This window comes from Oncorhynchus mykiss, chromosome 20 (genome assembly GCF_013265735.2).
Source record: "Oncorhynchus mykiss isolate Arlee chromosome 20, USDA_OmykA_1.1, whole genome shotgun sequence".
Taxonomy (NCBI): domain Eukaryota; kingdom Metazoa; phylum Chordata; class Actinopteri; order Salmoniformes; family Salmonidae; genus Oncorhynchus; species Oncorhynchus mykiss.
In genome coordinates, this window is record NC_048584.1 from 8,358,882 (window position 1) to 8,376,383 (window position 17,502).

The following is a 17,502-nucleotide window of genomic DNA, read 5'->3' on the forward strand; positions in this document are numbered from 1 at the left end:
GCATTTCTATCTATTCTCATAACCTTTGTAGACCACAAACCGACAAACAGATCTTTGAAAATGTTAATTTATTGATGACTGGAGGGGAAAAAAAGCATTGTTCACACCGTTATACACACGGTCAATATCATACCGCAACTTCCAAAAATATGCTGACACACATTATGAGACTACTGCGTGCTGTCTGTCTTTCGTCTGCGTGCAAATTCTCACTGAACTACAGCATTTCAACTACATTGGATCTTTGGGTAATTTGGGCAGCACTTTCTTTACAGTGTCTTTATACCATGAAATACTATGGCAATTTAACAACCAATACAAACAGTTACCACTTCATTTGCAGATGGTATGAAGACACTAAGAGAAGAAGTGTTGGGAAATGATTATTCTTCAACCCTTGTCCTGGGGAGTGCAGGCTTTTGTTCCAGCCTAATTTGAACACACCTGATTCAACTAATCAACTAATCATCAAACCATTGCATAAGGTGTGTTAGGGCTGGAGTAGAGCAAAACGCCTGCACTCCACTAGCCTGGAATTGACACGGAATAGTGCTACGTTTACAATATTGAGGGCTTGATTCAATCAGGTCTGCGTTAGCCGACACCCACATAGCTGTTGTTTTGACGTTTGTCTGAGGTGGAACCGTGTTAGAGCTGTCAAATTCACAAGCGGCTCCCAGTATTATAACTATCGTGAACATTGCCATCCCAATGCAGCCTTGTTTACATGTTGGAACACTGGAATGTGTGATGTAATCTACACATTGATTAAGCTCATAGAAACCCTCATTATTAAATTGAGTGATTTTCAGTTTGAGTGTCACTATTTATGTATAGTCTTCACTTTCTCGTTCTGAACGTCTAGCGCGAGAGGGACGGGTGTGGCTTCATGACAATGACTACGAGCAGCTGCTCACCGATTTGACAGCTCCAACGCAGTTACAACTCCGACCCCGCCAAAACATCAGCTATGTGGGTGTCAGCTATCGCGGGTTTACGCTTAATCTGATTGAATCGAGCTCTAAGTGTGGATTCTACGCTAGCTCTCCAGGACCAGTTTTAAAGATGCTGTGATATGTTATCTAAGCACTTAGCTTAGCACCAGAGACAGGGTCCAGGGCAGAGGCAGGGTTCCCTGGTCTGTGCCGACCTGATCACCAGACCCTTCACCACCTCTACAGTCCCAAACACAGGGAACAGTCTCTCTGTGAAGGTCTCGTTGTACGTGTAGATGTGGGACCTCTTCTCCACGTTGTAGAAGGAGAGCTGGCCTTGCTCATAGTCCAGGTAGACCCCCACCTTCCTGGGGACCAGCATCTGGGCCAGCGGGGTGGAAGGCACCGTCAGGGCCTTGAGGTCTGAGCCCCTCTCCAGCCGCAGGGTGAGGTAGCCCGTCTTTGTGTTGAGGGAACTATAACCCTTCCTTTGGGCAGAAGCTTTAGCCACGCCCAGCCGCCAGTCCCGGTTGCCCACTTCAACTTCCCAGTAATGGCGCCCAGAGGTGTAGCCCTCGTTTCCCAGAGCGCACCACCAGCCATCGAAGCGACACGTGCAATTAGGGATGTCTCGCCGCTCCAGGCCACAGCACATGCGCTTGTCGTCATTGGAGAGGATGAGGTCAGGGTTGGCTGTCTTGGGGTCAAGGGTCACTTCCTCTGCAGCATCACAGATCCAGTTCCATACTGAGAAAAAAAAAGTTGTTAGGGTGAGAAATGGGTTGACTGTATTTACAGTTTCCTTTACTCCTCAATAAAGCATGAGTCCAGCATGAGTTTCACATACCATTATGGGGGATGTAGCGGGCTGCATCTGAAAGTGTTAACAAAACTGGGGTTAAAATACTGTTAAAAGTTCAATCTTAACTCATTTCCTGTTACGAAACTTCAAAGTACTCAGGCATGTTTGTCCATTCCTCTGGTGTCTACTGGAATGAGTTATTTCTTTAATGTTTTATCAGTACCAATTGGCAGCACTTCAAGTGATTCATCAACCATCCCAGCAAACATGCCCACTAAGACTATGTTTAGACAGGCAGCCCAATTCTGATCATTCTTTTTACTAATTGGTCTTTTCACCAAAGATTTGATGGGAAAAGGTCTGATGCGATTAGTGGAAATAAATATCAGAATTGGGCTGCCTGTGTAAACACACCCATTGGCACAATGTGGGCCCAATGCGGGCAAAAATATTGGCCCCCGTGTAGGCTGCACACACTGGGCCGATGGGCAGCCCTCACTGCCTGAAATAAACCCATATTTTCCCAGAAAACATGCCCACACTGGCATGATGTCGGCCCGATCTGGACTAAAATAATGGACCTATTTGAGCTGTCCACCTTATACATTTGATCTATTATTTAACCCTCGAAGGTATTTAGCGAAAGACAGCTGTCATACATATATTTTTACAAGAGAAAGTGCTAAGTTCCTCATATGTCACATTCACTTATTTCATTTTTTCCCCTCCATCATTGGCAGTGTACTAGATCAGAATGAATTTGCATCACACAACAGAACACTTCAACTGGAACGAAACTCTCAGTAACGGGTTACACAAAAATAACTGTGTCCAAACCAATCCCCCTTGGAGTGGGCTAGCCTGTGTTGGGCTTGGTGTGGGTTTGTTGTGAGCTAGCCTGTGTTGGGCTTGTTGTGGGCTAGCCTGTGTTGGGCTTGGTGTGGGTTTGTTGTGGGCTAGCCTGTGTTGGGCTGGTGTAGGCTAGCCCTGATATGGGCTTGCTGTGGGCTAGCTCATGCTGGGCTAGAGTGAGAATGGTGTGGGCTAGCCTGTGCCCACCTTGCCCTGATTTAATATCTTGACCAATGATCGATTATTACCCTTCATCAATACTTAGTGGCATAATCAAAATAGTCACCATCTCTCATTGTCACACATTGACACACCTGTGATCTCCAACATCTCTTTGTCACTGATTGCTGTTATACTTGTGTAAGGGCTAGATTCAATCAGATTTGTGCTAGCTGACACCATGTTGCTGTTGTTTTGGCGGTGTTAAGGCGCCCCACATTCTAGGTTCGGTTGCTCCTAGCGGAACTCGGCTAGGCAAAGACCTTAGCTTGAAAAACGAGAAAAAGGCATCAATATTACTGTTTGTCCCTCTTTAGATGCTGTAGCAACAACATAGTCAATAACACTCCCTCAAAATACTCTGTAATACATTTTGACGTCTAACAAAGATGTTTGGTGCAGTATTTCTCAAGTAAAAAATTGTGCATGAAAACTAGTGTGAAAGACAACAAACACTTCATTGAAGAATCCTGTCCATAGTTCCCACTCCGACTTCGGCTACCAAACTTCGACTTGCCTCAAGGAAAAATGTAATGCGCTCAAACAGCCCAACAAAAAGAACTGCTGAACACCAAAACGTCACAAAATGTCATCATAATACATGCGCAAACTGTTTCGACTGGGAAGCATGTGACAGGTTTTAGAGCTGTCAAATCCACAAGCGGCTGCCGACATTATATCTATTGTGGACATTGCCATTGGCTGCACCGAGTCACGTTTAGAAATCCCATGCAGCTGTGTTTACAAATCTGAACACTGGAATATAATCTACATCTCCATTAGGCTGATAAGAATCTGTATTATTTCATTTTATAGTTTTCAATTTGAGCGTCATTATTTCTATATAGCCTACACTTTCTCGTTCTAAACTTCTAACGTGATTGGGACGGGTGTGGCTTCATGATAATGACCACGAACACCGGCTCACCGATTTAACAGCTCCAACGCAGTTACACCTCCTGCACCACCAAAACACCAGCTATGCGGGCATCGGCTAGCGCGGGTTAACGCTTGACCTAATTGAATCTAACACTTCCTTGATGACTCCAACACGTCAAAGCTCTACACACCAATCTTCTGACTCCTCTGTTTTCTGATCAGCCACTGCTTGGTTACGTCCTCCTGCAAACACAGAGGCTTGAGTGAGTTTATCTGTGTGATATGTGTCTAGTCAGGCATGTGAATTGATAATCAGTTAGTTTACATGAACATTTGAGTCATTTAGCAGACGCTGTTATCCAGAGCGACTTAAGAGTTTGTGTATTCATCTTAAGGTAGCGAAGACAGACAACTGCATAACACAGTCATAGTAAGCAAATAGTTGCCTCAATAAGTAGCTATCAGCAAATCAGTGCTAATAAGAAAGGAAAAGTGTGAGTGTTTACGTCAAGACAGGCAAGGGTGTTCGTTTTTGTATTGTTGTATTATTCTTTTTTGTTGACTCATTGAAACTCACACACCTTGTCAGGGCTGTCTGCACTCAGCACGACCCACATGACCAGCTCCATGGCTGGGAGAAGGTTCGGCAGACGCCCCCTCCTCCACTGGAACTCCAGATCATCCAACATCATCAAAACGGGCTCACCGGGCCAGACAATGGGCTAGAGAGGGAGAGGGAGGGAAGTCAATATGGTTATTACTTTATATACTAAGAAACTAAAAGAGGGTTGGAGAGGCGGGATTTAGAGGGAGATGGCATCTTCTGTTACTGAGTTACATTATACAGTAAGTCCACTATATTGCCACACGCAGGATAGGGGATTGTTCATCTTTGATGAGAGGCCTGGGGCCTGGCATCCAGTGGCATCCCCCTTTTTGTGGGGCCGTCCCAGGATCCCCTACTGCTTTGCTCTTGAGCTCACAGGTAAAATACATCCCAAACACTAGCGGACTAAACTCTGCTTCTCAGCTGAACGGTTAAATTGGGATCTGCCCATCAAGATCTCTTTGCCATTCAATACCACTCTGAAAAGTTTAGATCCCATCTCTCCTACAATATCAGTCTGAAGAGCATCTCAGCATGTCCGTACTTTGCTTTATTTTTGTGTTTTTTGTTAAATGTCTGCTCAGCCCACATGCCCACAAGCTCTATATACAGTGCCTTGCGAAAGTATTCGGCCCCCTTGAACAATTTTTCAGTTTTTGATTTGTTAAAAAAGTTTGAAATATCCAATAAATGTCGTTCCACTTCATGATTGTGTCCTACTTGTTGTTGATTCTTCACAAAAAAATACAGTTTTATCTTTATGTTTTAAGCCTGAAATGTGGCAAAAGGTCGCAAAGTTCAAGGGGGCCGAATACTTTCGCAAGGCACTGTATGTAATGTATACAGTCTATAAATACACTATGTATACCATAATCCTCCCATTCTTTGGAATGCCCACCGCCCTCATATGTCATGTCTGTTAAAATGTTTTACTTGGTTCTTCAATGACAGACAGAACAGATAAGGTTCAGTTTGATTCTATACAAGTAAAGACCAAAACAAATCTCACTTATCACATGGAATGTCCACAGGCTCCATGATGGGAAAAAAAACATATGGTTCTCGAACACCTAAAGAGACTGTCAGCAGATGTGGTTTTTTTTTTTCAAAAGTAGAAATAGTCAAAAAATAGAAATGGAACATTTAAAGAGGAGCTAGGTTGGAGAGGCCTATGCTGCCACCTACTGTAGTAACAGCAGAGGTGTCGGCATCCTGATAAATAAGAATACACCATTTCACTTATATCCCTGCATATGGACCAATAAGGCAGTTTTCTAATGTTGAGTTGTACCTTACATGGTGAAAAATGCACATTGATTTCATTGTATATTCCACCAGGGGCACATCTGGTGTTTTTAGATAGAATTCAGGCTATAGTAGATCAAATCCAGACGGAACCATTATTTTAGCAGGTGAACTAAATCAGACATTTGATGAGATTGACAGCCGTAGTAATAAAGACGGCTAATTTAGGGAGCCTCCAAAGAGGCTGAACATTTTCATCTCTCCAAAGGATTTACAGGACAACACAAGAATACTATTCCCAACTACAAAAAGCTATTCAAGAATTGAGTATATTTTATTTATTTTTTTAGATGCAACTCAACAATTTACTGGATAAAAACATTCATGAAATAGTGATATTGGATCATTCTCCGGTATCATGCTTAATAACACAGCAATAGCAAATACATTTAGCGACAGAATTTGGAGAATTAATTTGATTAAAATTCGTAAACAAAAAAATTCTAAACTTTACCATTCCAAATGTAAACATAGAGGACAGAGAAAAGCCGACCCCCGATATAATCTGGGGTGCATTTAAGGTGTACATTAGGGGAATGAAAATCTCATACTCTGAAAAAAGTTACATCCGATTTCTAACTTAAACTTAAAGAAAAATAAATCCCTATCTTAGAAAAAATGTATCTGAACTTAAGCAGGAACACAATCTTTTACTTCTGAAGAGAGATAACTACAGGTTTAACTCAATTAAAGCATACAACTGAATGGCAAATAAACCAGGCAAATATCTCGCAGCTCTCATAAAACGAATACATGTTAAACCAGTTATAATTTTAAACGATAAAGATAGAAAAGCAGTATTTAGAAACAACAATGAGATTAATGATCATTTTAAAAGTTTGAAAATGAAAATGTATATACAGTGGGGAAAAAATGATTTAGTCAGCCACCAATTGTGCAAGTTCTCCCACTTAAAAAGATGAGAGAGGCCTGTAATTTTCATCATAGGTACACTTCAACTATGACAGACAAAATGAGAGAAAAAAATCCAGAAAATCACATTGTAGGATTTTTTATGAATTTATTTGCAAATGATGGTGGAAAATAAGTATTTGGTCACCTACAAACAAGCAAGATTTCTGGCTCTCACAGACCTGTAGTGAAACTAAAAAAATAACTTGTTTCAAAAAATTCTAAAAAATAAAACATGGAAAAGTGGTGCGTGCATATGTATACGCCCCCTTTGCTATGAAACCCCTAAATAAGATCTGGTGCTACCAATTACCTTCATAAGTCACATGATTAGTTAAATAAAGCCCACCTGTGTGCAATCTAAGTGTCACATGATCTGTCACATGATTTCAGTATATATACACCTGTTCTGAAAGGCCCCAGAGTCTGTAACACCACTAAGCAAGGGGCACCACCAAGCAATGAAGACCAAGGAGCGCTCCAAACAGGTCAGGGACAAAGTTGTGGAGAAGTACAGATCAGGGTTGGGTTATAAAAAATATCAGAAACTTTGAACATCTCACGGAGCACCATTAGATCCATTATTAAAAAATGGAAAGAATATGGCACCACAACAAACCTGCAAAGAGAGGGCCTCCCACCAAAACTCACGACTAGGCAAGGAGGGCATTAATCAGAGAGGCAACAAAGAGACCAAAGATAACCCTGAAGGAGCTGCAAAGCTCCACAGCGGAGATTAGAGTATCTGTCCATAGGACCACTTTAAGCCGTACACTTCACAGAGCTGGGCTTTATGGAAGAGTGGCCAGAAAAAAGCCATTGCTTAAAGAAAAAAATAAGTAAACACATTTGATGTTTGCCAAAAGGCATGTGGGAGACTTCCCAAACATATAGAAGAAGGTACTCTGGTCAGATGAGACTAAAACTGAGCTTTTTGGCCATCAAGGAAAACGCTGTCTGGCGCACCTCTCATCACCCTGAGAACACCATCCCCACAGTGAAGCATGATGGTGGCAGCATCATGCTGTGAGGATGTTTTTCATCGGCAGTGACTGTGAAACTGGTCAGAATTGAAGGAATGATGGATGGCGCTAAATACAGGGAAATTCTTGAGGGAATCCTGTTTCAGTCTGTAAATCAAATGATACAAACCCCCAAAATATCCATTTTAATTCCAAGTTGTCAGGCAACAAAATAGGAAAAATGCCAAAGGGGGTGAATACTTCCGCAAGCCACTGTAATACATTATCTGATTAAATTGTTTTAGAAATGGGCACAAGACAGGGAAGTCCCTTCTCCCCCCTCCTGTTTGCACTGGCAAATGAACCCCTTGCAGAAAGAATTAGACAGGACTCAAACGTAACAGGTATCAGTATTGTTAAACATACAATTATTTGCAGATGATCTCCTGATATACCTGACTAATATTGAAAACTCAATTACCCTTTGTAAAAATATTTTCAGAACACTCAAATCTCAGGTTATAAAATGTACGTGGAAAAAAACAAAATAATGTCAATAGGAAAAAGAAAAAGAACAACATCCGATCTACAGCAATCCTTTAAGTGGACCACAAAAATATTAAATACTTAGGATGCTTAATAAGTGACAACAAATATATAAATATATCTTGATTCCATTACTCAACAATATGAAAGCAGATCTAATTAAATAGAATAATCTTCCCATAAATCTTACAGGTAGAATAAACCTCTTTAGAATGGCATGGCTGCCAATGTTTTTGTATTTATTCTCAGTAATATCAATTAGCCCACCAATGACATTCTTTAAAAAAAGTATACTCTGTCCTAACAGACTTTATATTGGCCAATAAAATTTATAGAATAAAATGGAAAGTTTTACATCTTCCTAAGTCTAAGGGTGATTTTAACCTTCCAGACTTTCCAGAATTGTATCAACTCGCTACCTAAGGCTTTTACTTGTGACATAGTTAAATGCACTAAAGAGGAACAATGAGTACATTTTGAAGATGTGCAAGCTCACCCCCAGAACATTTTACATGTCTATTTACAAAGGATAAAGCTAAGAACATGAACAACTTCATAGTTAAGAACACTATAACAATATGGAAGAAAATGAAATGTACGGTGCCTTGCGAAAGTATTCGGACCCCTTGAACTTTGCGATCTTTTGCCACATTTCAGGCTTCAAACATAAAGATATAAAACTGTATTTTTTTGTGAAGAATCAACAACAAGTGGGACACAATCATGAAGTGGAACGACATTTATCGGATATTTCAAACTTTTTTAACAAATCAAAAACTGAAAAATTGGGCGTGCAAAATTATTCAGCCCCTTTACTTTCAGTGCAGCAAACTCTCTCCAGAAGTTCAGTGAGGATCTCTGAATGATCCAATGTTGACCTAAATGACTAATGATGATAAATACAATCCACCTGTGTGTAATCAAGTCTCCGTATAAATGCACCTGCACTGTGATAGTCTCAGAGGTCCGTTAAAAGCGCAGAGAGCATCATGAAGAACAAGGAACACACCAAGCAGGTCCGAGATACTGTTGTGAAGAAGTTTAAAGCCGGATTTGGATACAAAAAGATTTCCCAAGCTTTAAACATCCCAAGGAGCACTGTGCAAGCGATAATATTGAAATGGAAGGAGTATCAGACCACTGCAAATCTACCAAGACCTGGCCGTCCCTCTAAACTTTCAGCTCATACAAGGAGAAGACTGATCAGAGATGCAGCCAAGAGGCCCATGATCACTCTGGATGAACTGCAGAGATCTACAGCTGAGGTGGGAGACTCTGTCCATAGGACAACAATCAGTCGTATATTGCACAAATCTGGCCTTTATGGAAGAGTGGCAAGAAGAAAGCCATTTCTTAAAGATATCCATAAAAAGTGTCGTTTAAAGTTTGCCACAAGCCACCTGGGAGACACACCAAACATGTGGAAGAAGGTGCTCTGGTCAGATGAAACCAAAATTGAACTTTTTGGCAACAATGCAAAACGTTATGTTTGGCGTAAAAGCAACACAGCTCATCACCCTGAACACCATCCCCACTGTCAAACATGGTGGTGGCAGCATCATGGTTTGGGCCTGCTTTTCTTCAGCAGGGACAGGGAAGATGGTTAAAATTGATGGGAAGATGGATGGAGCCAAATACAGGACCATTCTGGAAGAAAACCTGATGGAGTCTGCAAAAGACCTGAGACTGGGACGGAGATTTGTCTTCCAACAAGACAATGATCCAAAACATAAAGCAAAATCTACAATGGAATGGTTCAAAAATAAACATATCCAGGTGTTAGAATGGCCAAGTCAAAGTCCAGACCTGAATCCAATCGAGAATCTGTGGAAAGAACTGAAAACTGCTGTTCACAAATGCTCTCCATCCAACCTCACTGAGCTCGAGCTGTTTTGCAAGGAGGAATGGGAAAAAATTTCAGTCTCTCGATGTGCAAAACTGATAGAGACATACCCCAAGCGACTTACTGCTGTAATCGCAGCAAAAGGTGGCTCTACAAAGTATTAACTTAAGGGGGCTGAATCATTTTGCACGCCCAATTTTTCAGTTTTTGATTTGTTAAAAAAGTTTGAAATATCCAATAAATGTCGTTCCACTTCATGATTGTGTCCCACTTGTTGTTGATTTTTCACAAAAAAATACAGTTTTATATCTTTATGTTTGAAGCCTGAAATGTGGCAAAAGGTCGCAAAGTTCAAGGGGGCCGAATACTTTCGCAAGGCACTGTATATCAATTTATTTGGCGCAATTGATCCAGAAAAAAACTGCTTCCGAAATGCGCAACTGGTGACATCCAGTGGAAGCGGTAGGAACTGAAAACAAGTTCCTATGAAATATCGTTTGCCAATGAGAACTCACTGAACAGACAGAGAACTCCAAAAAAAAAAAATCTGAACGGTTAGTCCTCTGGGTTTTGCCTGCTACATAAGTTATGTTATACTCACAGACATGATTCAAACAGTTTTAGAAACTTCAGAGTGTTTTCTATCCAAATCTACTAATAATATGCATATCTTATATTCTTGGCAAGAGTAGCAGGAAGTTGAAATTGGGCACGCTATTTATTTAAAAGTGAAAATGCTGCCCCCTATACCTTAAGAAATTAAGTCTGGAAGTTTTGGGCGGAGCTAGAAAGTTGGCTGTCAGAAGTATCACAATGTAAACTTTCTTTTAATCCATCTGTCTGCATATTTTAAGACATGGCATATTGGGTGTAGTGAGATACCCAATGGGCTAGACGATTCCTTTATCCTCACTCATCTTGAAAAAAACGTATGCTAAAAAGGTGGAAGTCAATGGACACAATGGAAAAACCAAATTATTTATTATTGAATTATTGAAATAGGATGGACGACCAAGAAAACCAATTTAAGGCCAAGTGGAAAACAATAATGCAGGCACTAGGCATGAGGGTGTGAGAATGCGGGACTGGGCAGATGAGATGTAGTCATTGTTTGTGTGTCTGTAAATTGTTGATGGTATGTTTTTGGAACGTTCTTTGTTAAATAAATGTTCAATAAAATTGTTAAATAAATGAAGAGCATGTCATGTGAGAAGGAGAGGTAAGGATGAACTGGGACAGGAAGCTGCTCCTTAATTACAGAGGTGTCAGAGACGGAGGGATAAAGAGAGAGAGCGAGAGAGCGAGCGAGAGAGAGAGAGCGAGAGAGAGAGAGAGAGAGAGAGAGAGAGAGAAGAATAGGAATTTGGAGCAAGAGTAAGTCTTTAATCAAATAGGTGAGGCAGCCTTGGAGTCTGACAGCAACAGAAATAGAAGGAGAGGAAGAGAGAAATACAGAGAAAGGGAAAGAAGGGGGAGGCCAAGGGATAACAACAACTCTAATTAAAGTTCATCAGTAAACTACTCGCTGTGCCAGAGGATAAAATTAGATAAAGAAGGACAACGTGTCTTTGTTAATTTGTCAACAACAAGTAGTAGTGTAGTACAACCACTTCAGTAATACACTGGACGCACAGGAGGCTGCTGAGGGGAGAGGGGCTCATAATAACTGCCGGAACGGATCAAATGGGATGGCATCAAATACCTGGAAATGTGCATGATGTATATGATACCATTCCTCTGATTCCGCTCCAGTCATTACCACAAGCCTGTTCTTTCCAACTAAGGTGCCACCGACCTCCTGTAGTAGTGACCCAATCCCTCCCCTATTTCCATACCTCTAGTTTGTTTCTGAGCTGGTGTGTCCAGTCCATGATGACCCGTTTGTGGGATGCCATGTCATACTCTCCACCTGTCTCCAGCATACACAACAGGCGACCGTTCCACTCCCTCTTCTCTGGCCTGTCAGCCTGCAGCTCTGTCTGGATGCTCCTTGGCTGCAAAAGCAAAGGACATGGGTCAACAAAGAGATCATTAAGTAAAAACGACATTAACAAGTCTCACATCAAGGCATGGTAATAGTTTATCAACAAAGAGGACAATGACAGAGGATTGATTTCAAGAAATAAAGGCTTTTAAAGTAAAACTTAGTTTCACTTCTTTCAAATACGAGTGCTCACCTGTACTCTATTCTCCAGCACGGCAGCCCACTCCACTATGTATTCTCTACACACACTGGGAGGCCAGGAGTCTTCATTGGTCCAGATGTGGGCTAGGACATTTGACCTCTGCAATGAGAGAGAGAGAGTTAATAGTAGAGAGAGAGTGGTTGTGTGCATGTGTGTGTGTGTGTGTGTTTGTGTATGTGTGTACCTGGCACAGTCTGTTGAGTTCCCTGGCCAGCTCCATTATAAACAGCTGACTCTCCACTAAAGGTTCATTCTTCTCATTTGTCACTTTCTTACGAGACTCCTAGAACAGAGTGGGCAATGGATGAGAGAGAGAAAAAGGAAATGGTTAAAAAAAAATCACCTGAAGCACTGCTACACAGATAAACCACCGAGGGGAAATTAAGTAATGCTTTCTTTCTCTTGAGTACATCTTGACAAGGAGAAATATCAGTACTGTTATCCTTTTACTGCATTGGGGCAGTAATCTTGGTAATCTTAAACAAATCTACTTTAAAACAAAAGTATACGCCTCACACACATGGTTATGGGCTTAAAAAAATGAAGCACCTGTACCATATCAGATATACTATAGAGTTGAAATGTATTACATGTTGAGTTTGGGTCCCAATATTACACTTTATATACTTCACAGAAGACTGAAATATAACAAAACCGCTTGACATAGAAACACCAGATTTTCTGCATCCATATTTTTTTAATTATGAAAATATGAAAAATACTAAATAACATTCCACCCATGAGGCCACTAGGTCAATTGACTGCAGGAAAGGGCTACGAGGTGTCTGAGAGTTGAGGTGTCCCAGGGTTGTACCTTGAGGCGGATCTTAATTTTTTTCGCCGGCTCGATGAGGAACTGGAGGCACTCCTTCATCATGTTGGCAGTTGGGGGAGAGGCCCTGTGGCACAGTGATACACAGGTTCAATATGCTGGCACAGTGATACACAGGTTCAATATGCTAGCACAGTGATACACAGGTTTAATACGCTGGTACAGTGATACACAGGTTTAATATGCTGGCACAGTGATACACAGGTTTAATATACTGGTACAGTGATACACAGGTTTAATATACTGGCACAGTGATACACAGGTTTAATATACTGGCACAGTGATACACAGGTTTAATATACTGGTACAGTGATACACAGGTTTAATATACTGGCACAGTGATACACAGGTTTAATATACTGGCACAGTGATACACAGGTTCAATATGCTGGCACAGTGATACACAGGTTCAATATGCTGGTACAGTGATACACAGGTTTAATATACTGGCACAGTGATACACAGGTTCAATATGCTGGCACAGTGATACACAGGTTTAATACGCTGGCACAGTGATACACAGGTTCAATATGCTGGCACAGTGATACACAGGTTCAATACGCTGGCACAGTGATACACAGGTTCAATATACTGGTACAGTGATACACAGGTTCAATATGCTGGCACAGTGATACACAGGTTCAATACGCTGGCACAGTGATACACAGGTTCAATATGCTGGCACAGTGATACACAGGTTCAATATGCTGGCACAGTGATACACAGGTTTATTATGCACTGGCACTCACTCTGTCAGTGCTAGGCCTGATCTACAGCTGACTGGGCTCCAATAGCACCTCAAATCGATGTGTGTGTGTGTGTGTGTGTGTGCGTGCGTGCGTGCGTGTGTGTGTGTGTGTGTGTGTTTGTTGTTACGAAACCAATAACTAGCCCACTGATTTTCCTGCACTTGTTATGTTTAAAGGTCTTAGGCCTAGCTACACTGCACGGTCTGTAACCTGATTTGATGTGTGAATAAATGTGAGAAGTAGGTATATGTGACCAGGTGTTCAATGCATGTACCTAGGAGACAGCCACCTTACCTTAAGTCCAGTGCTAGCCCAACATTGGACTAAAAGAGCTTAACGTTATTCCTTAGTCCAAGAACCTTACATGTTCTGTTTAAAGGGTGAATTGGCTCTGGAAGTCAAAACAGCCAAATACTCCATCTAAACAAGAATCGATTCTCAATTGCGGTGCGGTTCTAGAAACATAAATCCCTCTACTTTCATATCCTATCAAAATATTTTCACAAATGAAAAATACACACTTGCTGTACACGGTTTAAACCTGAAAGATAAGGTCTGTATAGGACATGACATATGGGGGTGTAGTGAGATACCCAATGGGCTGGACGATTCTCTTCTCCTTCATCTTGAAAAAACATTCAAAATGTGGAAATCAATGAATCCGCCATAATTAACACAATGGAAAAATCAAATGATTTATTATCTGAATATTGAAATAGCATGGGGGCGACAGAGCTAAAAAACGAATTGGTACAATTTAAGGCCATGTGGCAAACAATAATGCAGGCACTAGGGACATGGGTGTGAGCACGCGGGTCGGGGCAGAGGACATGTCGTCGTTGTTTTTGTATGTATTTGGTATAAATAAATAAGTTATATATTTTTTAAGTAAATATTATAAAAAAAATTAAAAACCATACCGCAAGCGATGCATGTTAATGTTTAGACCGAACCTCTGGGATCTTAACAAAACTCCCCTCGAATAAAGAAGTCTTTGTTCAATGACTCTTATGTGTCATTTAATGGAACTGAGAGACATGATCAAGGGCTAGTTCAGGGTCAGCTCAGTCATGACTCCGATGGTCAGCTCAGTCATGACTCCCAGGGTCAGCTCAGTCATGACTCCCATGGTCAGCTCAGTCATGACTCCCATGGTCAGCTCAGTCATGACTCCCATGGTCAGCCCAGTCATGACTCCCATGGTCAGCTCAGTCATGACTCCCAGGGTCAGCTCAGTCATGACTCCCATGGTCAGCTCAGTCATGACTCCCATGGTCAGCCCAGTCATGACTCCCATGGTCAGCTCAGTCATGACTCCCAGGGTCAGCTCAGTCATGACTCCCAGGGTCAGCTCAGTCATGACTCCCATGGTCAGCTCAGTCATGACTCCCATGGTCAGCTCAGTCATGACTCCCATGGTCAGCCTGTCCAAGCAGATTACTATACATTCAAGTTTTCTCTTTGCAGAAAACTACAGAGGCATGCCTAAAATAAAGAGGTTAACTAACACAAGACAACTACAGAAACTGGCAGGCCTAGATGCCTCTGGTCACAGATTGTCTATCAATCCTGATTGCCACCACCTGTTGTGCTAATCAAGACTTCCTGGCAGAGGACAGCCATTGACCCGATTGGTGCTGCCACCTGAGGATGGAGTGTAGAAGTGTATCCTGGTAGTGTGTTGCCTAACCGTGTGCTAACACTAAACTCTGTGTGTGTGTGTGTGTGTGTGTGTGTGTGTGTGTGTGTGTGTGTGTGTGTGTGTGTGTGTGTGTGTGTGTGCGTGCGTGCGTGAGTATACTGTGCAACTTTTATATCACTACATCGCAGTTGATATCCTCTGTGGGCTCATTGGAACGGCCTCACCTAAAACTGGCCTGGCTTGACGGAACGAAAGAGAGAGAGAGAAGAGATAACAGAGAGAAAAAATTAATTGCAGAGAGAGAGAGAGAGAGAGACGGATATATATATATATATATATATAGAGAGAGAGAGAGAGAGAGATAAAAACTGCAGAATGACATGTTTTGTGTGGGCCTTGGTGTCAGGCAGATATCCCATGGAGATGTAAAGCAGCAGTTGAGAGCGTTTTTACACAGCCCACCGATCGACCATTTGGCCCCAGTGGTGTTGAATCAGCAGCACCTCCTAGTTTGATGTACAAGAGGGTACATTTTCTGTACTTTTTGTGACAGAGGCAGCAGGGCAAATTGGCCAAAAGAAGATGCAATTCATCAACTTTCCAAGGAGAACACAGCAGAGTAACAATGATGCTTTGTGTTTGGAAATGTTGCCTACAAAGGATTTTCACGGCTGGTTGGTTGTTAGGGTTATTTTGAAGGCTCTGTGCCATCACCTTATAATAACAACTTGAAAGGACTTATCCTTAATCAGGTGGAGTTACCCTCCTGTGGGGTTTTGTTCCAACCCTGCCCTGAAACAACTGGTTCTACTAATAAGGTGATGCTCAGGAACTTGATTAGTTGAATTAGGTGTGTTATAGTTAGGTTGAAACAAAAGCCTGCATAACCAGTATCTCTCCAAGAGGAGGGCTGGCCACCACTGTTCTAACACAGTTTGATCAGTTAGAGCCCCTTCCCCTTAGACCTGAACTTGTAACTTGTCATTTAGACTTATTGATTTAGATCAGAATTGACAGAAGAATGTAGGCCTACACGCCAATATGTATGCACCATATTACTACGCAAAGATGGGAGTTTTGAATGAGGCAGTTGAGCCACTGAACCTAAACGTGATTGTAACACTTTCACAACAGGTGAACCTGCGTCTTCTTTTTCTGTGGTCAAAACAACAAACGGGATTAGCGCATGTCCAAAACGAGTGACTGGGACACGTGCGCGCACACAGTGACCGGGAGAGTCTACCGAGGACACCGGCAGAACCCGTGCCATTAATCCGGTTAACGAATTAAACGGAGTTGAGTAAACTGTAATAGACATAAAGCCAAATTTGTAAACACGACAGGCAATTTCCGGCGAAACATAAAAACATAGGCTATCTAGTTAATGGACACCTTTATCATTACGCACCTGAAATTAAAGGTTTATTAGGCTATGCATTAGATGTATTGTGGATTTGAGATAAGAGGAGATCCCGGATTATAACTCACCTGTCCCTGACCACAACCTTAGTGACTTTCTATTCTAGGACACACAAGACAACACCTCTGGCCGGTAAGAACAGATTATCACAACAGAGTGGGCTGGAGGTTTCATTTGGACTGGTTCCAACGCGTAATATCACATGAGTAATACCATTATGAAGCCTATATAATAAGAACATATACAATATGTTACACAATACTTCTGTCGCTGACCCGACCCTTCCCCAGAGCGCACAGCGCAGACATCAAGTCATAAAAACGATTCCACTTTCGGGGCGCAGCATGCAGAACGTTAAACAATTATCCAAACATATCCAAACTCAATGTTGCAAGACTAGCTTGGATAGTGCGGCCATCATTTGATGCGTAAACCTTGCGTCTACAGTAGCCTTCATGGATTATTTTAGACATCGTGAGAGAAACAAACAAGAAAACATTGCATTGAAATTAAGATGTCTGGAGCAGAAATACTTACCTAGGGAATCCACAAGGAAATGGTTGTAGTCCAGAAAATGTTCTCAGTAGGAGAAGGACCTATGACTAACTACTGTTGTAGCCTACTCTGCACCGCACTACCGTTATTCATGCGCCAGGCTCTATCTACTGCAACTGCAGTGAGTGAGTGAGTGAGTGACCTTATTAGCACCCCGCTGTGCGAATAAAAGTTCGGGTGTTTCCGAAAAATTGACGAATACAGACGAAACAGGTAGACATCTTTGTTGGGTCTTCACGCGTTTTGATAATTCACT

At 41.8% G+C, this 17,502-nt stretch overlaps 1 protein-coding gene across 1 annotated transcript; it reads right to left on the minus strand.

Annotated features, from left to right (window-relative positions):
* Window positions 1–41: 41 nt before the first annotated feature.
* On the minus strand, window positions 42–17,383 carry LOC110498910 (butyrophilin subfamily 1 member A1-like). Its single transcript, XM_021575611.2, has 9 exons — window positions 17,229–17,383; window positions 12,863–12,947; window positions 12,233–12,331; window positions 12,040–12,147; window positions 11,698–11,856; window positions 4,269–4,409; window positions 3,879–3,930; window positions 1,783–1,809; window positions 42–1,682 (listed from the first exon to the last, which is right to left on the minus strand). The coding sequence occupies exons 2-9, from the start codon at window positions 12,923–12,925 to the stop codon at window positions 1,096–1,098; spliced, it is 1,236 nt and encodes a 411-aa protein (XP_021431286.1). The 5' UTR covers window positions 12,926–12,947; window positions 17,229–17,383; the 3' UTR covers window positions 42–1,095.
* Between the last annotated feature and the right edge of the window lie 119 nt (window positions 17,384–17,502).